Raw genomic sequence first — 25933 nt, forward strand, 5'->3', positions numbered from 1 at the left:
ACCGCTGCGTTTCCGTAATGCCCTGTCAAAATAAAAGTATGAGCAAGGACGTGGCCATAAAAGAACACGCAAACACACAGAATCCATTTCTAAAACCTGTTTCTGCCCATTTTCATATAAAGGAGAATCTTAAAATAAAACTGAAAACGTTTCTCTTAAATTTTAAACAGGTTTCCAAAAGTCTCCTCCGAAACAACTCACTGGCGCATTTGGCTCTTTTCTTCTGAAAGTGTTACCTTTGCACGGAAGTGTCAACTCCGAAAAGAATTGTTTAAAACACCGTCGTTTTTGTTTACGATGCCTCGTAATACAATACACTGTTTATTTCATTTATATACCCGTCATTTATATCAGCTGCAACCAATGTTGCACTGCAGTTTCAAGCCCACAAATTATTCGATGTATTTGATATTTTTCCTCAAAGTAATTGTATAAAATTAATTTCCTGATGTTGAGCAGCACCTTGTCTTTTTCTGAACAATTGGCTTTTTTCCTGGGGCTTAATATGAGCTCTATACACAAGCTCAGGATATTGTAGACGGACGTCCAACATTTTTAGTTTAGGTTTGGAAGCAGGGTTTCAAATTCTGAGTGTGCAGAATATTTTTAACATCTGTGGAATTTACAATTAATTATTAACACTGTAAAAGTGTAAAAGGATATCTCGGCTCGGCGTGGTTCAGTTTATCAGAGGTAGAAGTGCAATTACAGGCCGTTTGTTATCATGCTGTCCAATATTCAGATCCAACTCAGGTTAAATCTGACGATTCCAGAATAACACTGCGACACAGTGGCTGTCACTAACTAAGAACAACAGATGGATTTAAAAAGTAAACAATAAATAACTAATGACACATTTTTTTAAAAAAATATAGCAGTGCTTTCTTCATTTTAAACTATCTCGGCAGAGGATCTTTTACATCATAAACCGATTAATTTATGATATACTGTATAACAGCCTTGTTGTGCCTGTCACAACGACAGCGTAACATGGAAGCGTAAAATGTGGGAACAATCAAAAATTCAGCAGGACAGACGAATGTAACCCACATTCCGCGGAGGATGTTCAATCATCCACCTAATCGAGGTCGAGCATGCTGGAAAAAATTCGCACAAACAGCAACAGAAACGTTTGAAAAACATGTCCAGCAGATGGCGACATGACCCCGAATGGGGGGTTTTGCCCCGTAACCAAATACCGAAGAAGAAGAAGACGACGAAGAACAAGGAGAAGAAGAAGACTGTTTGTTTAGATTTCTTGTCCCTCAGCGAAACAATAGCTCTAATTAACTTCTAAATATGTCGGCCGCGGAGGACGACACGGAGCTGAGAGACCTGTTGATCCAGAACCTGGAGAAGAGTGGAATAATGAACAAGCTTAAGGTTCGAAAGCCACAGTCACTTTTCAGCACTAGCAGTGCTAGGCTAGGCTAAGTAGGCTAATGGTAGTTCCAAGTTGCTATCAAACAGTCAGAAAAAAAACTTAATCTCTCTCGCTCTTTCTTCATAGATGCATTCACTGTTATTTCAATAGTAAAATAACATAATGTTAGGTGTTTCTCAGAGCAATTTTTCACTGGTGATTAAGAGACAGGCCATTTAAACACATTTCTCATTTGGGAAACACGAAGTTGTAGAAATGACACCGTCTTAAACTTATTATAGCTGAAACTGCACATTCGACTGACCTCAATCTGGTGATCTTGTAAGGAGATCGAGATCAAACTGGCAACAATGCATTTGAACAGATTGATTTTTATTGACCAACATAATAGTTTAGGAAACAATGTGAATCGCCTCCCAAATCCAAAATAAGCATTATTGTGTTGTGTATCAGAAGAGGCACTAGCTCAGTCTGTAGGGTTCTAAACTGAGGTCAAGCCCCAGTGTGGACAAACACGTAGCAGGTGTTCTGATCATAAGGTGCCGAGGTACCATTGAGCAAGGCACCAAATGCTCACGTAGGGCCCTGCAATGTACTGGTGACTCCAGCACCCTCTCTGTGACCCTAAATAAGAAACAGGGACAAGTGAAAAATATGGTGCTATGTTGAGGTCTTTATGATCTAATGTCGTATTGATGATGTTTTATGTTCCCGCAGGCAGAAATGAGGGCAGCAGTGTTCCTGGCAATGGAAGAGCAGGACAAACTGGAGGTGAGGCTTTGTTCCCTTGATGTGCCGCAGAGGGACGTCCTGCTCAGGCTCATCTTCTTTATTTGTTCCTTTCAGAAAAAAGTGCCTGTCGTCAACGAGAACTTGAAAAGGTGTCTCAACACTGAAGATGGTTAGTATGCATCAGGTGGAGATTTGGTGTTATGCTGTAGGAGGAAGAGCCACTTCTGATTTATGGTGATAGACACAATAGACACAAACCCTGCACCTGTGTGTGTAGGTCAACTCATGGTCGGGCTGATCCTGGATTTCCTGCAGGTGTTCCATCTGGATTTCACCTTGTCTGTGTTCCGGCCAGAGATCAACTCTGTATGCGTTTATACCTTTAGAATTTGATCTGTATTTATGAGACTCGCACTTGTGATTCATCAAACCCTTTGTTGTATTTCGTGGTTCATAGGGAAACGGTCTGGATGGGAGGGACGCAGTCTGCAGAGAACTGTGCCTGTCTCCATCTGACAGCAACAGGAATTCTCCGCTGCTGCTAGAGCTAATCAGGAGGATACGACACGGCGCCAACCAGGTAGCTATCATGTTATTTAGCTCACAGCTGCCGTGCAGGGAGCTACCAACCTTGTTCTTCCTGTCCCAGAGTCCAAGATTTAATGGCCAGAGTGAGAGAGGACCTGCAACAGCAGAGGTAAGACCAGAGAGAAGAGCTAATGCAGCTAAGTGTGCACATAAACAACTGACAGTAGTAGCGTTCACAGAGGCAGGAGACGCATCTGGACCTGGACCTGGAGGAGGAGGACCACCACGACGGAGATTCATTTTTTGACGATCCACTGCCCAAACCACAGAAGACTTATGGCTGGTAGGACTGATGTCACAATGCCCCTGCTTTGTTTCGCCCTAATGGTCCTAGTGATGAGACCTGCGTGCCCCCACAGTGCATCTCTGCTAATGCTATGCTAGCACTTTGACTAGCATCTGTGCTCCATCGCTGCATCAACATGTAACATTATTTACCACTCGCTGCATAATGAGATGGGGGCTCTGATCTCACACACACAGTCAAACGTGCACACTCGATCGGTGTATGACTCACTTTAACATCTCACTTAAATGCGACTCATTGTGACAAGTTTTACTATGAGCATTGCTACAAGAATACACACACATCTTCACCCACGCAGCTCTGAGTGCAGTGACAGAGGTGGCCAGCAGGGTGGTGACAGGTGATCTGCCATGTCAACGTAACGCTCAGTAAAGATGGGTTTCAGGGAGCATCGCGGGAAACACCTCCTCACCCACAGTCTTTGATCTTCTTTCTTCAACATCAGGAAAGTGGAGACATCCAAGACCAGAACCAGTCCAGCTGGGTCCCTCTCTGAGAGCCAGAGACTGGGAGATGGAGAAGACAACGTGTCAGAACACCGGGGTCCGACACACAAACACAAATAAAAGCACACACACTCTGACATGTCAGACATGTCCTATTGTTGTTCTTTATGCTGAAGCAAATCAACTTTAATTTCTGTTCATGTTTCAGATTCCAGAGAGACCAGCTGCCGAGACTCAAAGTCACCAAACAACAGAAGTTCTCCGCTACATTTAGGTAATTTAGTGACATCAAATCAGGCAGAAAATTCCTTTAAATGGCCCGACTCAACACCACCACCTAGTGGCTATTGCGTGCACAGTCATTGATGAGATAATCTCTTAGTGATTAAAGCAGTAGATTTCACCAGCATTAAACACTACAAATGTGGAACATTGAACTATTAATGTGGCAGAGAAGACCTCAGAGTATGACTGATTAAAAACTAAGCCAAAAGATGAGTGTAATGCTGAGACTGGCCTGCCTGAGGCAGCAGTGCGCTCTTAATACCAATATGACACATTTGATCCTAAAATGAAAATAGCATCATTTTGACAGCTGAACTCTTTTTATAGGGGATCTTGAATATGGTGATGACTTTAACAGGTAGGTGTGGATCCTCTGTCAATTGTGAATTTGTCAATTACAAAGCAGCTAACCTTTAGCATCATCTTAGCTATGCTGCTATAGGCTGCTGGGGTAGAGAAACATGATCAGCTGACAGGAACAAGTTGTTTCAGAAAACATCTTTGGTTTCTGTTGCCTTCAGCCATCGCTCCATCTTGTCCAAGAGTGACGTGAGCATCGGTGAGGAGATCGAGGAGGTTTCCATCGAGGGTCCAGAGCACAGTGACAAGGTGAGCTGCCAGCCTGTATGAACACACCCAGCCTGTCGTGCATGTGTTCTGAAGGTCTGATGTCTGTGCTCGCTCAGTTTGAAGGAAGCACCGAGGACGTCAGCGTGTCTCAGCTCAGCCACAGTCACGGAGCCAGTTACATGGAGGATGTAGCCTGACCGCGGCGCCAGCGGTCCCACTGTGGAGCGTGGAAATTTAAGGATTTTGGTGACAGCTGTAGCTAGCAGCGTTAGCCTCACTCTGTCAGCATCGCCTTTACTTCAGACTGTCTTACGTTGTCGTGCTAAAATGTCAAGAACCCGCTGTAGTTGTACCCTCAGTATCCCAGAACCACAAAGATGAGATCTTTCTTGCATATTTGGTTTCTTGCCTCTGTTTCTGGGCTGGTGAGAGATGAGCAAACGTTGTTCCCACGTCTGTTCCACTAAGAACGCGACACAGTTGTCAGCTGACGTGAAGCGGCGCTTCTCGCTGCTTTAGAGCGAGCTGCAGGAAGACCTCGACACATTTGCTTCCTTTCATCAGTAGTGGATCATCAGCACCGCTCCACCACAAGGAACCTACAGAGAACCTACAGCAGCACCGCACTTGTGAGTTTTTGTCCTTCAGGGTGTTTCTGTCTTTACTTTCTCAACTGAATGTTTCAGGGAAACATAAAAGTCACTTTTAAATGAAGCTGTTGTGTAAATAAAACCACCGTTTTCAAATTGTGCTAAACAGTGTAAATGTGTGTGTTTCACTGGTCCCACTGAGGACCTGGATCTCGGTCCTGGACCCTGGCACAGAAGCTTTATTCTACTGCAGGACTTTTACTGAAAAAGGGACGTGAAAGTACCGCTGCAGCACTCGTTTGGTGCTGAAGCGGTACTTTAACCAAGACCTGAACACACCTGTGCGTTAGCTGACCTTTAAAACATGAAGTGAGGTGTAACCGCATGTGCAACAACTGTCACTTCAGAAGACGAGAACCAAATATTTCAGGAACTTACAGATTGCCCAGGAACAGTGCTGCCTGTGCCAGGCGTGAACACCCAGCTCTCCGTCCAACAGCTCCCAGCTTCGTCACCCCGTCGGTCTAACCTGACGGAAAGTAAGCTGGAGACCAGAAAATCATTTGACCTCTGACCTCCACCAGCTGAACCTGCCTGCTGGGATCGGACCACGATCAGAAACCCTAACCAGCTTAGAGGAAAGTTCTGGATCAATCAGGTCTGTTAACGGGGGCTCTTCTGATGGACCAGCACTCGGTACCTGCTAGATTAAAGCTTCTAATGCTGAGGGCCACCAGCTAGAAGAGTAACGAGTGTGTCAGCGTGCAAATCTCACACCCACAAGAGGAAACAATTCAGTGAATTCTTCATTTGCTGACAGGTTGTGATGTTATGCAGCGAGGCTTTCAATGGAAGAGATTCAAAGTCAGAATAAAGGAAATAAATCAAGAACGTTTCCAATCAATCAGGGCGAATGAAAACATCAAAGAAACCAAAGATGACTCACGATATCTGGGTGTGGCTCTTGACCTCAAAGACCAAGAAAATGCTCGAAATGCTCAACATTTCCGCCAACGGGCACTTTGCAGCAAATGAAGGTGATGGGATGACCGCCTGTGTCCTCAGCTGGAAGGTCTCCTGAAGCGTCTGTGGGCCGAGTGTTTGTGGTCCGATCGTTTTTACCTGAACCTTCACAGAACCGTCAGCATTCACACTCTTTGCTGCTTTATAATGGGCTTGTAAAACATCCTCCCAACCTCTTAAACACAAAAATCATTGAAACTCGATCTTCTGTGACATTCAGTGCTGCTTCTGCTCCACATTTAGGACGTTAATGTGGATAAAACCTCCGGTGCTCAGGTTCCTCGTTCCCTTGGCCTCTCAGCTCTTTGCCCGCCCCATGTTCCCACGGGCCCGTGGCCCCTCTGCCCGACTGTTTGGTGACCCCTTGGAAACATGATTATCATCTCTGAACTTTGGTCTCTTTCAGCTCTAAAGTCGAGTTACCAAAGGTTCTGAGTCACAGTGCTCAACCACCGATTATCTCAACTGGGTCAGCGGCAGTTTCAGGTGTCGTTAACCTCGTTTCTGCACGCTTCCACCAAACAATCCGGCACCTGAAAACAAAAAGCCACAAGTACCGACGCCACAAATGGAACAACAGCAGAACTGGTGCTAACGCTCACATCATCACCGAGGCTCAGATCTGAGAGAAAAGCTCGTCTTTGATGTGAAATCAAGTTGGCTGCCGCCCATGAGGCGGCGTCTTCCAGCGTATCTTCAGTCTGCTCGTAGAGCTCTGCATGTCTCAGCAAAGGTTTATGTGCTGCTAGCGGTGACAACAGGTAGCACATGTTAGCAGGCCCTGAAACAGGTCAGCTGGCTTAAATTCTCTTTGTTGGTTCATCTTTGGTCCAGACTTTCCCAGCAGGTTTGCTTTGCTTTTGGCATTTTGCTAAGATGTTCAGCTGGGAGCCATTCGAGTAATCGGACTGTTTTCTAACTTGTATCTGCTGTAGGTGGATCATGAATTGGTCTCAGGACAACGAGAGCATGAACGACTGGCCTGGACCGTGTTCCAACGAGAACGCTCGGAACGTGGAGGTGGTCCTTGGCCTGTATGTGCACTCCATCATCTGCCTGCTGGGGTTCCTGGGAAACTGTCTGGTCATCATCACCTACGCCTTCTACAAGAAGACAAAGTCCATGACTGACATCTTCCTCCTCAATGTGGCCGTGGCTGACCTGCTCTTCGTGCTCTCGCTGCCGCTCATCGTCTACAACCAGCTGTGGTCCTGGCCAATGGGGGCGGCGGTGTGCAAGCTCCTGCGAGGTTCCTACAGCGTCAACCTCTACAGCGGAACGCTGCTGCTAGCTTGCATCAGCGCTGACCGTTATGTCGCCATCGTTCAGGTGCGCCGCAGCTTCAGGCTGCGCTCGTTGCCGCACAGCCGTCTCATCTGCGTCGTCGTCTGGACTGCAGCGGTCCTGCTGTCCGTCCCCACGTTCTACTTTTACAACTGGTATCAGCCTTCTCACAGCTTTGAGGCCTTCATGCTAGATGATGACAATCTCACCTCCTTGGTGCCTGAGTATGTCTGTGAATTCCAGTTCCCGGACGTCGGCACGGCCTGGAGGACCAAAGTGTCGGTCCCCAGCACCCAGCTGGCTGTGGGCTTCATCCTGCCGTTGCTCATCATGGCGTTCTGCTACAGTGCCGTCATTCTCACGCTGCTGAGAGCCAGGAATTTCCAGCGCCACAAGGCAGTGCGGGTGGTCTTGGCCGTGGTGGTGGTCTTCATTGGGTGTCACTTACCCTACAACGTGACGCTGCTCTATGACACCATCACCATGTTCCAACATAAGTCCTGTGAGGAGTCTGACCTTCTGAGTGTGACCAAGACGGTGACACAGACGCTTGCTTACCTGCACTGCTGCCTGAACCCGGTTCTCTATGCCTTCGTTGGTGTCAAGTTCAGAAACCACTTCAAGAGAATCATCCAGGATCTGTGGTGTCTGGGCGCCACTTATAGAAGACCACGGCACCTCTCCAGGGTTACTTCAGAGATCTATGTGTCCACTCGCCGCTCCCAGGACGGATCCAGCGATAATGGCTCATCCTTCACCATGTAGGACCACTGGGTGGATCTGGACCAGAGAGACTCTGTGGTTCTGCTCGCATTGTTAAAGTTATATCAAATTTGGTCTGTTTTCTGATTAAAAATGAAAATAAAAACATTCGTTTTGGTGGTTGAGGGGACAATGTGGGACAATTAGTTGAAACAAGAAATAATAAACTGGTCCTCCCAGGCTCTGGAGTTGATTATTCTTCCTTTTTAACATCCTTAAATAGAATTTGTGGTGCATGTGAGGTACACAGGAAAGATATCCATGTTTCTATGTTCCAGCTGTGCAGAGGGGTCTCACACCAGAGACTAGACCAGGTCCTCTTGTCCTCCTGGCTGAGCTCTGGACCACAGAGCTGCTGAACTCCTAAAGACATGTAGAGATGCACAACTACAGAGTTGGTGCTGTCGTCACCAATAGAGGGTTCTAACTGGAACATCTCGGTGGTCCGGTCTGGGATCCAGGGTCATTCATCAGCACCACGGTAGTGCTGAACCTCTCTAACATCATCACCAACCGTCTCTATGACAACAGACGTCCATCACTGTGACCCCCGGGAGGTTCCCAGCCCTGTTAGTCCACATGTCTATAGTTGTGATGGTTCAGCCTTGACGTTTTCAATTGGACAGTGGTCCAGTGTTCCTAGCAGGTGGAGATGCCAGAACTCATTCGGAGCACTGCCGAGGTACCTTTGAGCAAGGTACTGAACCCACGAATGCTCACATACCCCCCCCACCACTGCAAAAGGTTACGTGTCTACTGTCCTACATGTCCACCCTCCCAGTAGACCAGCAAGGATTAAAAGATGTAGCACGGAAGAGCTGAAAGAACAGCTAGACCATCTTGGGGACCATCTTCATGTATCTCGTTAGTGTCAGGAACAACTTTGTGATTAGAGCAGCATCACATGACCAAAGAACACACGTACACACCTACACAAAGACTGCTGCGGCTGTTAAATACAGGGAAAAAAGCATTTATTTGACAATTGCTCATAGAACTGGGCTGGGCTTAGATGACTACAGGTGACGTGGCCTCATCTGATCATGGACAGCCAATCAGGGTCATTGATCCAAACATTCCAACATTGAAATATAAAAGTGAAAACCACAGTTACAGACATTATTATCCACTCATCACAGAATCATTGAAATATTTCAATTCACCTTCATCGTCCATTAGACCTTATCGCAACTGAAGAACTTCCAAGAACATAAAATTTACTAACTAAGCCTGATCCTGGAGTGATCCTGGAGTGATCCTGGAGTGATCCTGGAGTGATCCTTGCCTGTAAGTCCTCTGTCGGATGTGGTTCCTGGGACAGATGCTGTGAGGCCCTTGTCCCGGGGCCAGTGGTCCTAAACATTTCACATATGTCTTCCCACTGTAGAAGTGTTGAGAACCACTGGACCAGAGAGGACCAGAGAGGACCAGAGAGGACCAGGGAGGACCAGAGAGGACCAGGGAGGACCAGGGAGGACCAGGGAGGATCAGAGAGCACCAGGGAGGACCAGGGAGGACCAGGGAGGACCAGAGAGCACCAGGAGTCCGCCTGCAGAACTGCTGCTCCCTCTGATGCACCACTTTTTATACCTGGTCTTGGTTTGCAGTCTGACCGGTTGGCCTGGGTCGGCCCTACCTGCTGGTCCAGATGAGGACACACCTGAGCCGCACTGACGTGGACCCGACTCACCTGCTCCACCTGTTCATTAAGCTGCAGGTTTGTACTCAAACACAACAATGATCTGTGATTGATCTGAAGGGATCTGATGGGATCTGTGATTGATCTAAAGGCTTCAGTCACTCTGTAAAAACTCCCCAAGAAAATATTCAGACTTGTTAACAGCAAACTCGTGTAGTTACACCACAGCCAATAAAAACAGTGTCCCTGACGACTGTAAACAGCCACCGTGTTTCTGACTGGTCTCACACACACACACACACACACACACACACACACACACACACACACACACACACACACGCACACGCACGCACACGCACACACACACTGATTGGCTGATTCTCTGAATCAGGCTGGTGTTTTCTCCGGTGAACAGGAAGTGAAACAGGTCAGAGTTCATTCCTCACACAACTCGTCTCTCTTGATTGGCGCCGTCGCTCAGTTGGGTCACACCTGTGAAAAACGCTTCTCACGTTTTAAACATTTGAGCTGAAACTGTGATTTTGGCGCCTTCAACCATTCCATGTCAACACGTGAATGAGACCCTTTGTGATTTCCGATTTTTCGTAGGCATCGTAAACAGAAACCTGATTGTCTTCACTCGACCTGGTGGGTGCTGGTAGCTCTGTTGTCTGCTGGAAACTGGGCTGAGAAGTGGAGGTTCTGGGTTCAAATCCTGGTATGGAAAAAATATGGAAGATTCCAGAACACCTTCAGAGCACTGCCGAGGTATCCTTGAGCAAGCTACTGAACCCACAAATGCTCTTATAGGGCCCTCCCATAGGTGCCCCCTCCCCATGACCCTAAAAGGAGTAAAAAAAAAGAAAACAAAATTTTACAGATTAGCAAAAAAGTTGAACTCTAATCAATCAGTGTGATCAGCTGATGAACTGAGATCAAAGAGGTGAAAGGTTATCACGAGGGTGAGTCACAGATTGTCGAGGAAACAGGAGCGCTCACTCTAAAGGGCCTTTCAAACATCTTGGTCCTTTAAAGAAAAAGTTCACAGGAAAATTCATCTGCCTGTTTTTCTCTTTAGTCATGGCTGACTAACCATCCCTTTAACCCTCTGTCACCCTTATAATAACACAGAAACTACATTTGCAATAGCCAACCAGAAGGTGGCAGCTTCACCCTGCAAATTTACTGCATTACTACATTTCTTCCAGGAACTTTACCCAAAGGCCTCCGAGGAGGGTGGGTTTGGCCTCCGATGAGGGTGGGCGTGCCCCCTCGATGCTCCGCCTCCAAAGAAATGACAGATTTACCTTCAGTAAGCAAACAGTTCACACGTGATAACAGCGTTAAATCATGTTTCATGCCACATGTTTTCTGGGGAGAAGAAGGAAAAGAAACACATGAGAAAGAAACAGTTTTGCTTTGGTCATTCCACAAACTTGCAGCATCGTCTGACCTTTGACCCTTGATCAGTACGAGACCACCTCATCTGTCCCCCCCAGCAGAAGGACGCGCTGGCCAACCTGAAGATGTCACGTGGTTTGCCAGCACACACCAACAGACAGCATGAAAATGAGTTGATTACATAAAGCTGCACACAGTGATCCCTCTCACACCTGTTGCTTTTCTTCATCCTGCTCCTCTTCCTCATCTAACTGACTATTTTCACTCCTCAAAACTATGAACTCTCATTGGCTGTTGGGAAGGTGGGACGGTCCACCTCCAGGTTTACTCTAGTTTGATCTTTGATCTCTCCCACACACACACACACACACACACACACACACACACACACACACACGCGCACACACACACATTCCTGCTGCTGTAGTTTTCTGCTCTGCGCTCAGGTAAGTTCTCCTTCACTTTCTTCTGCTTTAATTCAGACCCTTTATTTCCACCATGTTGGTGCAGCTGCTGAATCGTGGGAGAGTGTTTGGTTTGTCTCCACGGGGGAGATGTTTCCCCGCAGACATCGGCTGTTAAATGTCAGTAAAAGCACGCAAAGGATCTGGCGTCAGACGCGTCCGATGGTTCTGGTTGCAAACATTCAGGTTGTGATGGATTAAAAGTTGATTCGCTTCTGCTCACATTCCCGAATCCGAAGCAGGATTTAAAAACATGCGACACTTCAGGAATTCTGAGTGACACGTACTGCTGCATTAGGAGAACAGCTATCCCCCACTGATCCATAACCCAAAGTATGACACGTCCACTGAGACACAGGTTTTTTCCTCTGTATGAGAAGAATCTCCCCCCCCCCATCTCTCAGCCATGCTCTCCTTTGCTGCTACTGCACTCCGGGTCGGAACCCTGGCTGGTCGATCCGGCCGGCGTTCCATAGCAACTGTTATCTCTGGCATCAAGACGTCCAGGTGAACCAGCCCTGATCCTAATGAGTCCAGTTCCATCCAGCACAGGATGAGATGATGTCTGACCAGCCGTGTGTGTGTGTGTGTGTGTGTGTGTGTGTGTGTGTGTGTTTACAGGTTGGTGAGGGAAAGGCTGAAGGCAGATGTAGAGAAGATGAAGAGTCAATTGGCGGGGTTCAGACCAGCACTGGTCATCTTACAGGTCAATGTGATACAAACGCAATGAAAATACACATCCTGTTAGCGTTAGCCTCAGCCTCAGCCTGATATTGTGAACTGTGGCCATTCCACTAGCGGTCTGGTTTAGATTGGCTTGGGTGAGCTAAAGAACCTGAGAGCGGCGCTCTTAAGGGAGATGCTCTTCCCACTTGGGATGTGCAGGTCCAAGATGCTGTTGGTGATGGTACGCTGTTACATTTGGGTCAAAAATCACAAGAGCAGATTTAATGTGATGTATTTTTCACCTTCGTGAAGATTTGCATAATTTTTCTCCTCGTAAAACAGTTCCCTCGTTTTTAGCATCCACATGGAGCCAAGGCTGCTCAGGGTGAGTTCTGCTCATTCGGAGTTTGTTTACGGCCATTTGATCTCACGGCGCCTTGGCACCAAGTCTTCTTAAGGGCGGCTCGGCTCAGCTGATGTACAAGCTAACGTGGGTTGTTAGCATGAGCTGATGATCCATAACCAGAGTTCACTTGTTTGGAGTTTTCATGATCTTTCAGATTTACGAACGACGCAGACCTTCCCAGAAAAAGAACCTTCGCCCAGACCCAACAGCTGTGGTGTGAAAGCAGCCTTGGTGTCAATCTGACAGTCTGATAACACAACCTGTGAGCTTGTGGTTGAGAATGCAAGAGAACATTTTGTTTACTCCAGCTGTTCCTCCTCTCAAGAACTCCGATAACATGAACTTTCAGGGAGGCCTGACTTGCACTGGTGGTCCAATCAAAAAGCTTCTGTGCTTTGATGACATCACAGGTGTCATTGAAGACTTGATCAGCCTACTGAAGGATGAGACGCTAATGCTAATGATGCTTTTCTTGTTATTTTATTAATACATGTTTTTCTATATGAAACTGTTCCAGGTGGGTGACAGAGACGACTCCAACCTTTACATCAGCGCCAAAATGAAGGCTGCCGCCCAGGTTTAGGTCACATGTTTCACAGAAAATTTCGATTTTTTTGTTAATTTGAAATAAATTACAAACATGTTACAACAGAAACAATCTTTCTTACCCGTTGTGGATGTAAAGGTCTTCTGTATCTAAATGACTTTGCTCACTGTTGTCCTCATCGAACAGATCGGTATCGACGCCAAACATGTGCGGCTGCCAACGTCGGCAACACAAGACGAGGTCGATAACGACGCCAATGATGATGTGCAGCCTTGGCAGCTGGGCAGTGCTGACCTCTGACTTTTTCCTGTTTCCTGTCACCCTGCAGGTCTTACGGAACATAATGTCCATTAACGAGGACGAGAGCGTCCACGGGCTGATTGTTCAGCTTCCTCTGGACTCTGTTCACCAGATTGACAGTGAATGCATCACCAACACAGTCTCACCAGACAAAGATGTGGACGGGTCAGTTCATCTTCTGTTCTGATTTCCTAACTTTTGCTTGTCTTTAAATATGTGTCACATGACTCCCTGAGTTGGCTTTAGACTTTGACTTTAAACTCCGTCTCCTGACCTACGAGGTCCTCAGTGGCTCCATCATATCTGGAGGAGCTCCCAGCCCCAGATCCTGCCAGTAGAGCGCTCTGCTCTCTTTGTGCTGGTCTACTGCTGCTTCCAGAACCTTTAACAGTGTTAATGGGAGCCCAGCCCCCTTTAGCTATCAGGCCCCCTGCTGTTGAACCAGCTCCCTGTCCAGGTACGGGAGGATGATGAAGATGAAAACCTTCCTCTGTGGGACAGTTGACACTCAGTTGTTCTGTAGCTACAGTTGTTATGCTGGCTAAGCTAATGCCAATAGTTAGAACAGGAGCAGCTAACCTTTAGCATCATCTTAGCTATGATGCTATAAGCTGCTGGAGTAGAGAAACATGATCAGCTGACAGGTTTCTGACTGTTTACAGCTGCATGTCTACACCTCTCTCCCATTGTGTGTGTGTGTGTGTGTGTGTGTGTGTGTGTGTGTGTGTGTGTGTGTGTGTGTGTTCACGTGTGTGCATAGCCTGAGCTGCATTAATGCAGGAAAGTTGTCTCGGGGGGACCTGGACAGCTGTTTCCTCCCCTGCACCCCCAGTGGCTGTCTGGAGCTCATCAGGCAAACAGGTAAAGTTAATGTTTGCTTTATCTTTGTATTGATGTTTGCTCTGTTGTTTTATTTTATTTTTTGAGCCCTTTGATTGGTTGTTTCTGCTGCCAGTTCCGCCCACCTCCCACATGAATTCTAAAATAAATCCTGAAAATTACAATTTTAAGAATCAAATCAGGATTTTATGTTTTTAAGGTCACGTTTTTCATTAAGAGGCAGAGCTTGTTCTGACTCGTTGTCAAACCTTATTTATGGCCTCACAGATGATTGTCAGAATATTAACCCTCAGATCGTGGTTGTGTCACACATTATGCCTGTTAGCAAACGGTCATCTGTAAAATCGTGGGCAACTTTTATTCCCATGGAGAATCATTCAGACCTGCTACTTCCTGTTCTGTAGGTGTGTCTCTGGCAGGAAAACATGCAGTTGTGATTGGTCGCAGTAAGATTGTTGGAGCACCGATGCATGACCTGCTCCTGTGGCACCACGCCACTGTGACCACCTGTCACTCAAAGACACAAGACTTACCTGAACAGGTGACCACACGCACCTCCACAGACTTTGGCACTTCCTCTGTTTAATCATGTATTTCCTGTGTACAGGTAAGCCGAGCAGATATTCTGGTTGTAGGGGCGGGGAAAGCAGAGATGGTCAGAGGAGAATGGCTGAAGGATGGAGCTGTGGTCATCGACTGTGGAATCAACCACATACCAGGTACACCCTCATCTACCCCGATACAGCTGATACACCTGATGCACACCTGATTCACCCCAATGTTCCCTGATACACCTAATACAGCCTGATCTACCCTGATACACACTGATACACACTGATGAACCTGCCCCGATACAGCTGATACGCCCTGATCTACCCTGATACACACTGATACAGCTGCCCTGATACAGCCGATACACCCTGATCTACCCTGATACACACTGATACACCTGCCCCGATACAGCTGATACATCCTGATCTACCCTTATACACACCGATACACCTGTCCCGATACAGCTGATACATCCAGATCTACCCCGATTTACCCTAACACATCTTGATCTATCTCAGTTTAACCTGATTTGCACTCATGCACCCTGATCTACCCCACCACATGCTGATGCACCCCAATACAACTGATACACCTGATTAACCCTGATGTGCTGTGATACACACAATCCACCCTGATCTACCCCAATCTACCCTGATACACCCTGATCTACCCTGATACACCCGCTCTGATACCCTGATAAAGCCGATACATCCTGATCTACCCCAGTCTACAATAATCTACCCTGATACACCTGCCCCGATGAAGCTTATACACCCTGATCTACCCCAGTATGGACTAATCTACCCTGATACACCTGCCCCGATGAAGCTTATACACCCCGATCTACCCTGATCCACGGTGATAATCTCCCTCAGATGTCATGCTATCAACTGATTACCAGTTATCAGCTTGAATCATGTCATCATTTGATCTTTTCGGGGTCACTTCCGGAAGACAAGACGATGGCGAGCGGTAAAAGGGTGGTTGGAGATGTCCACTATGCTTCAGCCTATCAGAAAGCCGGATTTATCACACCTGTTCCTGGAGGAGTGGGACCAATGACGGTGGCCATGCTTATGCAGGTAAATGATCTCCTTTTCATGACTCATCATTTTCTTACTAGCCTGAGCTTTCTGGCTTTAGCCTCATCAGCGAGGAACTTGGTTGGGGTTGCTTATGTTATGATGTTCTGTCGTCGTTCCATGGACTCGCTCATTGTTTTTAGAACACAGTACACAGCGCCCAACGTTTCCTTATGAAGAACCACCAAAGCAGATAAAAGGGACACCTGTCACAGGTAACACCACAGAAGGGTGCACCCTGCCGGTGCATAGCCCACCTCAGACTGATGTCAACACATGCTTTTGTCATCATTTAGTGCTCAAAAGAAGAGGAAATGGTTATTCCTGATTGTACGCATCAGATCAACACTCCAGGTTCCAGGTACTAAAGGAGACCTCCATCAGTACCCACCTGTGGACTTGAAGGGGCCGAATGACTGGCGATAACTTGATGATAATCAATGATTTTCATTTTATCCAATCCTATTTACAATGAAAGCTGTGTCTTCTCCTTCTGTAACATCAACATATAAAGTTTGAGTTTGATTTATGCATCACATCAACCTTTTTCTGTACTAACTGACCTACACACAATCCAATCAGATCCTTCTGTTGTGCTGGTCATGTCATAAAGTGGTCTTTGGTTCACCCCCAAAAGAGCTCTGAATTTCAAACATTGCAATGACCTCGGGGCCCTTGTTTTTCCTCTCATCTGTGGCAAGAGAGGCAGGTGAATGTTCATGTCCTTCCCTGCAGCTAGGAAGTGGCCCCTGGGTGCTAAAGGGTACACCCCAGATTGGTCTGGGTCTTAGATCCGACCCCTGGTTTTGACCCTAGTCCTGACTTTTCCCAGCAGCAGCAGTTTGCTGTCTAATGGGGCTTCCCCACTAGTAGCTGCTCAGCTCAGCTCAACTTGGCTTGGCTCTGCAGGTTTTCCAATGCAGCATGGGTCACCACAGAGGGATCTTTATCAAGCACCACGGAGACAGAGGTCGGTCCATCCAGAGGACAACAGAGCCAGGCAGAACCTGCCCAGTGCGGTTATGAATGGACTCTTCAAGTACCTGACTCGACACAGGAGAGCCACCTCTGCTGGACAGGATCCATCATGTCCAGGACTGCAGGTCTGGCAAACATCTGCTGTTTTTTTTCTTTAAAAAAAACTCTAGCATAACATTCCTGTAAAAACACATTTATTTACATCATCCATCAGGACATTTAAACAGTGAAACACAAATCACAATGGCCAGCCAATAATCAATAATCACTGTCAGCTAGCTCACCTGGACAGGCCAGTGATTGATGACCACAAATGAAAAAATGGGGACATTTTAATGAAGTGTCATTTATCTCACGTTTCCTTGAGCTTAGAATCAGATGTTTGATCATTATTCCCATACTTCATGAGCAGAATTCCTTGTGGAAAAACTGTCCAGTGGATAAATACATAAAAACAAATTAATCATTCGGTCAATCAATCAACTACGGTGTGATTAATCAATTTAAATAATTTGTCAGCATAAAAAAAAAACATTAGAAAAACAACTAAGCATCCACATTCTGAAAGATCCCAAGTAAATCTTTTGACGGAGCAATTAGCTGGACATTCAGCTGCACTGGCCGTTAGGGGCTATTGACCTTCCTCAATTAAACGCCAATTTGTCCTTTGTTAAATTATTAGAAATGATTATTTAATCAAATGTCGTTGTTACTCAGTACGACCCACCTGCGCAGCGACAGGAAGTCAGCAGAAACAGAGCAGGTCACATGTTAGCATAAGTCACTCGGCAGGCACCCCTTCGATGCTCTCCCGGGAAACCTCGGAGTCCAGTGAGTAGCAGGAGCTTCCGTTGTCCTGAGTGTCCTTGGTGGCTTCTTCCGAGAGCGTGACAGTGCTGACTGAAGCCCCGCCCCCTCCGGCAGTCTCAGTGGTGCCCTCACAAAAGTGGGCGGAAGCCTGGAAGAGCTGGCTGCAGAGGCGGTTGTAGCGGTGGAGGCGGGACGGTTTGCCAGTGTGGGTGTACATGTGCTCCTGCAGCTGACTCTTGTGGGCAAATCGCATGCTGCAGACGGCACACGCGATCTTACGTTTACGGGAGTGCAAGACGGCGGGGCCCGGGCTACAACCTTCACTTCCTCCCCTACTCCTTCTCAGTTCTGCAGCCAGTTGGTTGGCGAGTGCCTGGCTTTGCCTCAGGGCCTCCTCCAGACAACCAGTGTCCAGCTGCTCCTGGGCCCCTGGCGGCCCCTCCTCTGACCCAGTGTCTGGCTCGCCACCCTGCGAAAGTCCCTCCACCAGGTGTGTAGGGTCGAGGGTGTGGCTGAACAGATGCTCCCGCAGACCCTCGGGAGAAGAGCAGCGCTCTCCACATCGAGGACACAGCAAAACCATCGGCCGGTCTTTGAAGAGGAGGCCGTGACCGGGACTGCTACCGTGACCGGGAGACCCCAGCCCATGTTCCTCTTCTCCCTCGCCGTCCTCCAATTCATCTTCCTCCAAACGCTCCTGCTTGATACGAGTCGTAATGTCTGAGTCGTCTCCAGATGCCACAGAGCACACTTTGTGTAAAGTCGACGTCTGGTTGTCCGACGGGACACTGTCCAAGCCAATGGTGAGGGACCGCCCTCTGCGACCAGAGTGGCTAACATCGGTAGCCCCGCGAGACACCGTAGCGGACTTGTGGACTCGAGGTATCTCTTTGTTGGTGAGCTGGGAGGAGATCTGGATGCCATACAGGTTGGACATACGAAACACGTCGATGGCAGAGTCAGTGGTGCCCTCACTGGGTTTGCGGGACAGCTGGTAGGCATGCAGAAACTTGATCCCCTCCTGTAGACGGCTCTGGTCCACGGGCTGTTTGGGACACATTCCGGTGTACATGATGTGCAGCAGATAGCTGAAGACATCAGGCTGGATGTCTGTGGGCTGGATCTTTATACACTCACTGAGGACACAAACTGCATTCATCAAAGTCAGTTCAAGCACAACTACACAACTTTTCTGAAGGCCATTACTAAGGATATCATTAATCACCTTCAGAAAGTTTTCTGCGTTAAAGTTTGTCATTTTTTTCCACCTTCCTTCCAAATGAAAATGGTTTGAAGTGTTTAGTGTTTAAAGATGATGTTGAAGAGATTGGCCTGATGCTAGCAATCACTAGAAGCTAAGTCATGATGTGATGTAGAACTGATATTCTCCCACCTGGACTGGTGAATGAAGATCATCTTGAAGTAATTGGAGAAGGCGGCCAATACAGCTCGGTGAGCTTTGAAGTAAACGTTGCCAATGGCAACAGTACAGTCACACAGGAAGCCAAACTCTCTCTGGACATTGAGCTGCTGCAGTAGGAAGAGGCTATGTGATGACACCTCCATGACCCCACTCTGCAAGGTCAGGACACAGGCACCTTCAGAACCAGGTCAGCTCTACATAAGCTGCGAAACACTGACGGGAGCATCTGGAAATGCTTTAGCTTTAAAATTACAGACACGAGTAATTGTTCTGACAGGTTCCAAATATGTTTTAAGCTAAGCTTGAACAGCCAAAGCCCAATGCTAACAATTAGATGTAAATGCTAACAATTAGATGTAAATGCTAACTGAGAATGCACAGATGGCATTAATTAATATTAATTCACTGTTTATTTTAGAATTTTAATGGAAAAATTAGGCATAGTCTGGCAAAGAGGAGGAGGAGGAAGAGGTTCCTGGACTGAAAGCACAGAACCTGGGCCAACTGCTGCTTCTACCAGTGTTACCATGGCAACTGATGCAGCCGCACACAATTCAGCGTTCATTGGTGGACAGGTCACAAGGTTACCAAGGCGTGACCTCATTAAAGGTCAGCTGACATACACTCAGTGCAGGGGTCTGCTTGACTAAACACACCCATGTGAGCAACCTGACATCACCTCATCCTCCAGCACCTCTTCAATCACCTTCAGCCGACATGCACGCTGCTGCGGGCGCACGTCTAACTGCGCTTCCGCACCCCAGGCAAAACAGTCCATGTGCTCACGTGCACGACATGCATGCGCGCAATGCCACGATCATCGCTACCTAGCGTCTTACCGCTGAAATGTTGCTGAATGTCTGGATTGCTTCTGATGCCGATTTGTTGCCACAGACGATCTCGCACAAATCCGCAACTTGTCTCGCGAGAGAATGGCTCAAATGGCGCTGCTCACGTGATCATATTTTCAACCTAAGGGGTAATTTTCCTTTAAAATACCAAAGATTTAGAAATATGGATACACTTTCCCAAGCAAATTGATTTAATGACTTAGAAAGTGACAACGATGAGTGTCTATCCATCCATCCGGCTGTCTGTCTATCTGATGGTAACGCTATAATAAATGCGTTTCCAGGTAATTTTAATTAATTTTCAAGGTTATTTGTCTTGCCAATCAACAGTTGCAGGTCATGGAATTATTACTCAGATCCTAGTTCCCGCCGATAAATATTGACGTTATGAATACATAAAATAGGTAAAGTAAAATGCATTTTGCATTAACAAACAGCAAATACAGTTCAAAAGTTCAGAAGAAAATGATGATTGCATTTATCATCATTTCGTTTAAACAAGTAACTGATTAAAAGAGGGGATAAGCCAACAGGCTGTTCCAGTCCATATTTATGTTGAAGGTCAGCCTATTGACCGGAAGCCCTGTATGTTGTCCTCGAAATACTTCCGGTAACGTGTCGGGCTTGACGGAGCAAAAATTTGTACGGAAGAAGAAGAAGCAGTAGTAGTAGTAGTAGAAGAAGAGGCAGCTAAGACTATCGTATCGTATCAAAGCTCCATTTTGAACGCAATAAAACCGCTAGGGCGGGAGCCTCCGCGGTTTCAGTGGCGCCTTCACCGGCCTCCAGGTTCGGGTGAGTGGACAGCCTGGAGAAAAACCTCCAGCTGAGCTGTTTGCTAGCTCAGTGAGAGTAGCGGTGCGGGGGTGGCGGGAGGAATGTAAATACCAGAAAATAGTCAGTGTGCGGCTTACGTATGACTTTCAAAATAAACCGCATGTTGTCAAAAAATTCTTTAAGTGGCCTTAATTAAACGCAGCTTCTACAGTCGGTCTTTCACTTAAACGACTCTTAATTGGTGTGTATTGTTTGCTGATTCAACATTTGTTATGCGTGAGAACGACTGGATTTCTGGACTTTTGTTTCGAGCTCTTCCACTGTGACTTCCGCTAACAGCGGGTAGCTTGTAGCTAACCACCGTGTAGCTGGAAGATCCATTTTCTCTGGGCCCAGCTGCACTCTTTTTGGCCGAACAGGACTTTTCTTCACGGCTTCACCGCCTTCCTCTTCGGCGCTGAGCAGCCGTTTAGGTGCAGGAACATCCGGGCCAGCACCAGGCGGCACCGTCGCTTTTAGTATGTTCACGTTTCAAATGAAAACATCAGCTTTCTGAGAAGATTCTGGACAGATAATGTGGTGATGGTAGGAATGTGTGGGCTGAGCTGCACGTATTAAAGTTCTATCCGTAATATGTTGCTGAACCATCACCAATTAATACCATAGACAAGACAAAAACCTCCGAATTTTAGCACATTCGGGTCACGCTAACGCTCCAGTAAATGTTGCTCACTTTCATTGTGCACAGCATAGAAAAGTTCTGAAGAATCCCAGAATTGTTTGTCACAGTTTTGGAAGCTTCTGATGGTTGTAGCCATGCACCCGCTTGAAGAAGCGAATGCTATTGTTCCCAAAGGTGTTCCACACAACACACATGCAGTTCTAATTGTTTTTCACATCATAAATTAGTTTTGGGACTTGATCCACAGCAGAGCTGTTACAAACTCTAGAATCATTGTTAATGCTTGAAGTCACTTGACCAACTCACCCACACGGATCGAGGTTGTGACACTCTCTCCCTGTGTCGTCTCCAGGGCGATGGCACGGCCAAGCCACAGTGACCACGTCCTTCAGCAGCTCAACAACCAGCGCGAGTGGGGTTTCCTGTGCGACTGCCTCATTGCCATTGGAGACATCTACTTCAGGGCGCACAAGGCCGTCCTGGCAGCCTGCAGCTCCTACTTCAGGATGATGTTCATCCGGGACCAGCAGGGGGCAGGTCGCCTGGATCTCAGCAACATGCAGATCAGCGCCGAGTGCTTCGACCTCATTCTGCAGCTGATGTATCTCGGACGCATTGTCGTAGGAAGCTATGAATTTGAAGAGCTCCGAGCTTCCATGGTGTACCTACAGATGTACTACATCCCAGACTCACTGGAGGACCTGAGGGACATCAGGAGCTCCAACCTAACCCCGTCCTCCTCCTCCTCTTCCAGCTCCTCCATCGGAGCTGCTGGAGGAAAAATGATGTTTGGAGTCCGTATGTATGAGCAGCAAAGGTCCGCTACGCTGGAAAGCGAGCGGCTATCGAAGGTTGCCGCCAGCGCCGGGCGACAAGCAGTCCCAGCTGCTGCTGGGAGACCAGCGCTGGTGGAGGAGGCAGCCAACACCTCCCTGACTGTTACTCCACTGCTCGTCGACGGAGGAGTTGAGCAACCATGTGATTTGCGGAAACGATCCAGCGGGAAGAGTTCAGCTTTTAAAGATCGGCCCCGGTTCGGTCGCACCTACACCTGTGACGACTGCGGCTTCGTCTTCAGCTGTGAGAAGCTCCTTATCGAGCACATCTTGACTTGCACCAACCGGAAGGCTTTTCATCAGCCAAGAAACATCGAAGGAGATGAATCCAGTAAAACCGAGAGCTCCACCTCCGACAGTGTGGAGGAACACAGGCTCCTCTGTAAAGGCGAGGAGGAGTGGCCAGAGGCCAAGGCCAGGATTGACCTCGCCATCAGGTCAGTGGCGGCCGGGACGGACGGGGAGGCGGCGTCCACCAGCAACATCTCTGTCAAAACAGAACCAGAAGAAAGTGTCTACTCCGAGATGGAGGCGGTCGGGGTCGGAGATGTCGGCACGCAGAAACCTTTGCAGAGGGAGAGGAGCAGATCGGACCCAGAGACCGAGCCTGGAGTTTCAGGTGTCGGGAACAGCGGGGAGCCTTTGGAAAGCCACACGTCCAGCAGTGAGGATGCAGGCGTCCCCACCAAGCTCCGTAAAGTCAAAGATGAGGAGGCAGAAGACTGCCGTGCCCCCTGTGAGCTGTGTGGTGTTCTGTTGACCGAAGAGAACAGGTCCAGCCACTACCTGTCTAACCATATGGGTCATATATGTGCCTGTGGGAGGTGTGGCCAGGTCCTGATCAAAGGCCGGCAGCTCCAGGAACACGCCGAACGCTGCGGCGAGTCCCACGGAGGGGACTCGGACTCCCCCGGGGAGGATGAGGCATCCCTGCTGGAGGAGGCCCAGGGGATGGACGAGGGTTTGTTGGATGCTGCTGACCTGGCTTGCTCCCACTGCGGTCTGCTCTTCCAGAATGAGAGTCTGGCATTAGAACACGCCCTGACCTGCCACGACCAGGAGCTGTTCCGTCCCGTACTGCTGGAAGAGGGCGGAGAACCGGATCACCGGCGCAAACACTTCTGCAGCATCTGCGGCAAAGGCTTCTACCAGCGGTGCCACCTGCGGGAGCACTACACCGTTCACACCAAGGAAAAGCAGTTCACCTGCCAGACCTGCGGAAAACAGTTCCTGAGGGAACGGCAGCTGCGCCTGCACACGGATATGCACAAGGGCATGGCCAGGTACGTGTGCCCGGTCTGCGACCAGGGAACCTTCCTCAAACACGACCACGTCCGACACATGATCTCTCACCTGTCAGCCGGTGAAACCATCTGCCAAGTGTGTTTCCAGATTTTCCCTGGGGGAGAACAGCTGGAGAAACACATGGACGTCCACCTGTACATCTGCGGCGTCTGCGGAGAAAAGTTTCGCCTCCGTAAGGACATGAGGAGCCACTATAACTCCAAACACACCAAGAGACTATAGAAACACTGCATCTGCACTCCTTTGTTACTGAAAGCCATAAATGTGAGAAGACACGAATGCACTTGGACACCAAAACAGTTATTCTGCACTTTTAATGTTTATGCACAACAAAGGTGGCAGAGGCGTCGCGGCCCGGTGCTCGGTCCCTTAGGTTCAGCAGCAGGATTCAAAAGTTTGGTACTAAAATGTGCAAACAACCAATCAGAAACATCCCATCGGCTCCAACATGTTCACAATAAAAGTCTTGTTACTGTTTACTGGAATGTTGGAAGGACTTTTATTTTGAAATGGGAACAGTGTTGAGTTGGACTAATTGATGTAGTTTTCAGACATAAGTTGCTGTTTAGCTTCATGCTTTTAACGTAAGGTCACATGACATTAAACCAGCTGGATCCTCAACCAGAAGTCTCATCAATCTGACCATTGGAAGCTTTGGAGACCTCTAGGTCTGTCAATGGATCAGTTCTCAGCTAAAACGAGTCAAGCACGGACTGCTTTTAAACTTGATCTGCTCTATGTGAGCAATTGTGGGCTCGGCACCTTGCTCAAGGGTACTCCGGTATTGCTCTGAAGGTGTTCTGGAGAACCCTCCACTTCTCAGCCCAGAACCCGATCAGACTGAGCTACCACCACCTCATCAGAGACAATCTGTCAGTCAGCCAGATGCTCTTAAACCCAAAATGTTTTGGTACCATTGAGAATAAAACTGGAAGTGGCTTTATACTGACCTGAACCTGACCTTTGACCCTGCTTTTCCTGTCTCATCAGGAAGGTCCATTGTCATTTTGATGCTGGTCTGGTTCTAACCAGTCCCCAAGTGGCAATAAAATCAGCTAGTGGGTCCAGAAACAGTCCAGTTTGTAGCCGCAGGTGGATCCAGCCTACAGACTTAAATCAGAGTGGATTTGATCGTGGATTGTTATGTGTTTAATATTATCAGAAGCCCACTTCATGGCCACTCAAACGGTTCTGCACTTATAAATAAACCAAATGAGTTTGTGCTTCACTTTCTGTCTGAGTCCAATTTTTTTGAGGGCCGGTCCAGCTGGTCCAACCTGGACCATTGATGTGTCGACCTTCCTGGCTGAAGAAGAAACAGGTTTGTCCCCAAGTCAGTCACCTCACTCCTGGTGCTTGCTGGAGATGTTGGTCCCATGGCGACAGGGCTGTGCTGGAAGTCCTGGTGCTCCAGTGAGGTGAATCAGACTCCAGCGAATGAGAATGGAACCTGCTTCAGTCTCAAACAAGAGTGTTATGACCCTGTTTCTCCACTGGCGGCGTGGGTGACCCACCTCCCCTGCTAGCTCCTTCTACACCTGCAGATTGGGTTGATTAGCAGGCCTTTTAAGTCTGTGTCCTGGTGGTCTGCGGTGTTAAAACACGGTTCCAGCCACACTCAAACCTGTTTAAAGACCAGTTTGGTGACTAACCAGAGGTCTGTATGCTTGCATTAGCATGACAAGTTGTGCAGGGAAGGGGGCTTGTAGTCTTCTCCCTGGGTGCTGTAAACACACTGCAGTGTTTGGTTCTATGGGTCGGCATGTCTGCTCCCCGACGTGCTGCAGATTCAGTCCTCATGCTACAGATGATAAGAACCTTTGGCTAATCACTGACTGACGGAAAGTTCAGCAGCAGCAGAGTTGATTTTAATTAAGTCGAGGTTACTGACGGATCTGATGAGCAGAAACATTGAGACCAACTCTGAAGAGTCAGTGGACAAAGGGGTGACATCAGGACTGGGACACCATTACTTCCTGGGACTTGTATGTGATGTGTAACTCAACAACAACGTAGCTCCTCTGGAAGCTTTTTGATGAAGGCTGCGCTAACATGACTCAACATTTTTTATTTTGCTGTCAAAGGTCATTGGGTCAAAGGTCAACTCCAAACATGTGTTTCAGTCAGCTGTTTCTGTTGAAGGTCTTTGTGATCATTTATTGTAATTTCTTTGAAATAAAACAAAGAAAAAGTAGCAGAATTATGAATATCAGGCAAAAAACATAAGATTTTAATGAAATGTAGAGCACATTTTGGACTTTGGGGATTTAAAGGGCAGTATGTAAGAAATGAATATAAAATAGTCGGAAAATGTCGCTGATATGTCAGCAGACATTAAGGCATCGTGTTAATTTCAAATACTTCTATGACTAAGAACAGTAGTCCAGCCAGAATATTTCG

At 47.6% G+C, this 25933-nt stretch overlaps 5 protein-coding genes across 14 annotated transcripts; 4 read left to right on the forward strand and 1 right to left on the reverse strand.

The window, feature by feature from the left end:
• The first annotated feature begins 1181 nt into the window (after positions 1-1181).
• cep43 (centrosomal protein 43) lies at positions 1182-5068 on the forward strand. 2 transcript variants are annotated; one of them, XM_057017563.1, is made up of 12 exons: positions 1182-1383; positions 2102-2155; positions 2231-2285; positions 2394-2482; positions 2574-2696; positions 2766-2813; positions 2875-2987; positions 3457-3554; positions 3666-3731; positions 4070-4100; positions 4264-4351; positions 4429-5068. In XM_057017563.1, the coding sequence occupies exons 1-12, from the start codon at positions 1300-1302 to the stop codon at positions 4507-4509; spliced, it is 930 nt and encodes a 309-aa protein (XP_056873543.1). In that variant the 5' UTR covers positions 1182-1299; the 3' UTR covers positions 4510-5068. The 2 variants fall into 2 exon arrangements, with proteins under 2 accessions (XP_056873543.1, XP_056873544.1); XM_057017564.1 differs by having other exon boundaries at positions 2884-2987.
• Positions 5069-5909: 841 nt separating this feature from the next.
• ccr6a (chemokine (C-C motif) receptor 6a) lies at positions 5910-8152 on the forward strand. Its single transcript, XM_057017559.1, has 2 exons — positions 5910-6772; positions 6861-8152. Exon 2 carries the CDS (start codon positions 6868-6870, stop codon positions 7972-7974), a length of 1107 nt encoding a protein of 368 aa, XP_056873539.1. The 5' UTR covers positions 5910-6772; positions 6861-6867; the 3' UTR covers positions 7975-8152.
• Positions 8153-11301: 3149 nt separating this feature from the next.
• On the forward strand, positions 11302-17704 carry LOC130516465 (C-1-tetrahydrofolate synthase, cytoplasmic-like). 5 transcript variants are annotated; one of them, XR_008947489.1, is made up of 14 exons: positions 11304-11460; positions 11883-11985; positions 12100-12184; positions 13068-13127; positions 13284-13337; positions 13426-13562; positions 14158-14258; positions 14642-14778; positions 14845-14956; positions 15744-15871; positions 16015-16086; positions 16168-16232; positions 16781-16974; positions 17567-17704. XR_008947489.1 is itself a non-coding variant. In XM_057017562.1 (13 exons), the coding sequence occupies exons 5-12, from the start codon at positions 13110-13112 to the stop codon at positions 16066-16068; spliced, it is 741 nt and encodes a 246-aa protein (XP_056873542.1). In that variant the 5' UTR covers positions 11304-11460; positions 11883-11985; positions 12100-12184; positions 12502-12812; positions 13068-13109; the 3' UTR covers positions 16069-16086; positions 16168-16407. The 5 variants fall into 5 exon arrangements, 3 of the variants coding, with proteins under 3 accessions (XP_056873542.1, XP_056873541.1, XP_056873540.1); XM_057017562.1 differs by lacking the exons at positions 16781-16974; positions 17567-17704 and adding an exon at positions 12502-12812 and having other exon boundaries at positions 16168-16407; XM_057017561.1 differs by lacking the exons at positions 16781-16974; positions 17567-17704 and having other exon boundaries at positions 12100-12812; positions 16168-16407.
• On the reverse strand, positions 17027-19330 carry zbtb25 (zinc finger and BTB domain containing 25). 2 transcript variants are annotated; one of them, XR_008947488.1, is made up of 3 exons: positions 19053-19225; positions 17577-18795; positions 17027-17278 (listed from the first exon to the last, which is right to left on the reverse strand). XR_008947488.1 is itself a non-coding variant. In XM_057017558.1 (2 exons), exons 1-2 carry the CDS (start codon positions 19223-19225, stop codon positions 17631-17633), a joined length of 1338 nt encoding a protein of 445 aa, XP_056873538.1. In that variant the 5' UTR covers positions 19226-19330; the 3' UTR covers positions 17027-17630. The 2 variants fall into 2 exon arrangements, 1 of the variants encoding a protein (XP_056873538.1); XM_057017558.1 differs by having other exon boundaries at positions 17027-18795; positions 19053-19330.
• Positions 19324-24761, forward strand: zbtb1 (zinc finger and BTB domain containing 1). Of its 4 annotated transcripts, none has more exons than XM_057017547.1 (2): positions 19324-19691; positions 21745-24761. In XM_057017547.1, the coding sequence occupies exon 2, from the start codon at positions 21749-21751 to the stop codon at positions 23753-23755; it is 2007 nt and encodes a 668-aa protein (XP_056873527.1). In that variant the 5' UTR covers positions 19324-19691; positions 21745-21748; the 3' UTR covers positions 23756-24761. The 4 variants fall into 4 exon arrangements, with proteins under 4 accessions (XP_056873527.1, XP_056873525.1, XP_056873529.1 ...); XM_057017545.1 differs by lacking the exon at positions 19324-19691 and adding an exon at positions 20551-20728; XM_057017549.1 differs by lacking the exon at positions 19324-19691 and adding an exon at positions 21016-21295.
• The last annotated feature ends 1172 nt before the right edge of the window (positions 24762-25933 follow it).

The sequence above is a fragment of the Takifugu flavidus genome, chromosome 19 (assembly GCF_003711565.1).
Source record: "Takifugu flavidus isolate HTHZ2018 chromosome 19, ASM371156v2, whole genome shotgun sequence".
NCBI lineage: Eukaryota > Metazoa > Chordata > Actinopteri > Tetraodontiformes > Tetraodontidae > Takifugu > Takifugu flavidus.

What these genes read in the sequence shown, in the direction of transcription:
- cep43 (XM_057017563.1), top strand. Translation starts at nt 1,300, where the DNA reads ATGTCGGCCGCGGAGGACGACACGGAGCTGAGAGACCTGTTGATCCAG. An exon ending in AAGAGCAGGACAAACTGGAG is followed by an intron (nt 2,156 to 2,230) that starts GTGAGGCTTTGT and finishes TGTTCCTTTCAG; the next exon opens with AAAAAAGTGCCTGTCGTCAA. An exon ending in TATGGTGATGACTTTAACAG is followed by an intron (nt 4,101 to 4,263) that starts GTAGGTGTGGAT and finishes TGTTGCCTTCAG; the next exon opens with CCATCGCTCCATCTTGTCCA.
- ccr6a (XM_057017559.1), top strand. Translation starts at nt 6,868, where the DNA reads ATGAATTGGTCTCAGGACAACGAGAGCATGAACGACTGGCCTGGACCG.
- zbtb25 (XM_057017558.1), bottom strand. Translation starts at nt 19,225, where the DNA reads ATGGAGGTGTCATCACATAGCCTCTTCCTACTGCAGCAGCTCAATGTC. An exon ending in ATCTTCATTCACCAGTCCAG is followed by an intron (nt 18,796 to 19,052) that starts GTGGGAGAATAT and finishes TTGTGTCCTCAG; the next exon opens with TGAGTGTATAAAGATCCAGC.
- zbtb1 (XM_057017547.1), top strand. Translation starts at nt 21,749, where the DNA reads ATGGCACGGCCAAGCCACAGTGACCACGTCCTTCAGCAGCTCAACAAC.
- LOC130516465 (XM_057017560.1), top strand. Translation starts at nt 11,885, where the DNA reads ATGCTCTCCTTTGCTGCTACTGCACTCCGGGTCGGAACCCTGGCTGGT. An exon ending in TCTGGCATCAAGACGTCCAG is followed by an intron (nt 11,986 to 12,099) that starts GTGAACCAGCCC and finishes GTGTGTTTACAG; the next exon opens with GTTGGTGAGGGAAAGGCTGA. An exon ending in CGGTGGCCATGCTTATGCAG is followed by an intron (nt 15,872 to 16,014) that starts GTAAATGATCTC and finishes CATTGTTTTTAG; the next exon opens with AACACAGTACACAGCGCCCA.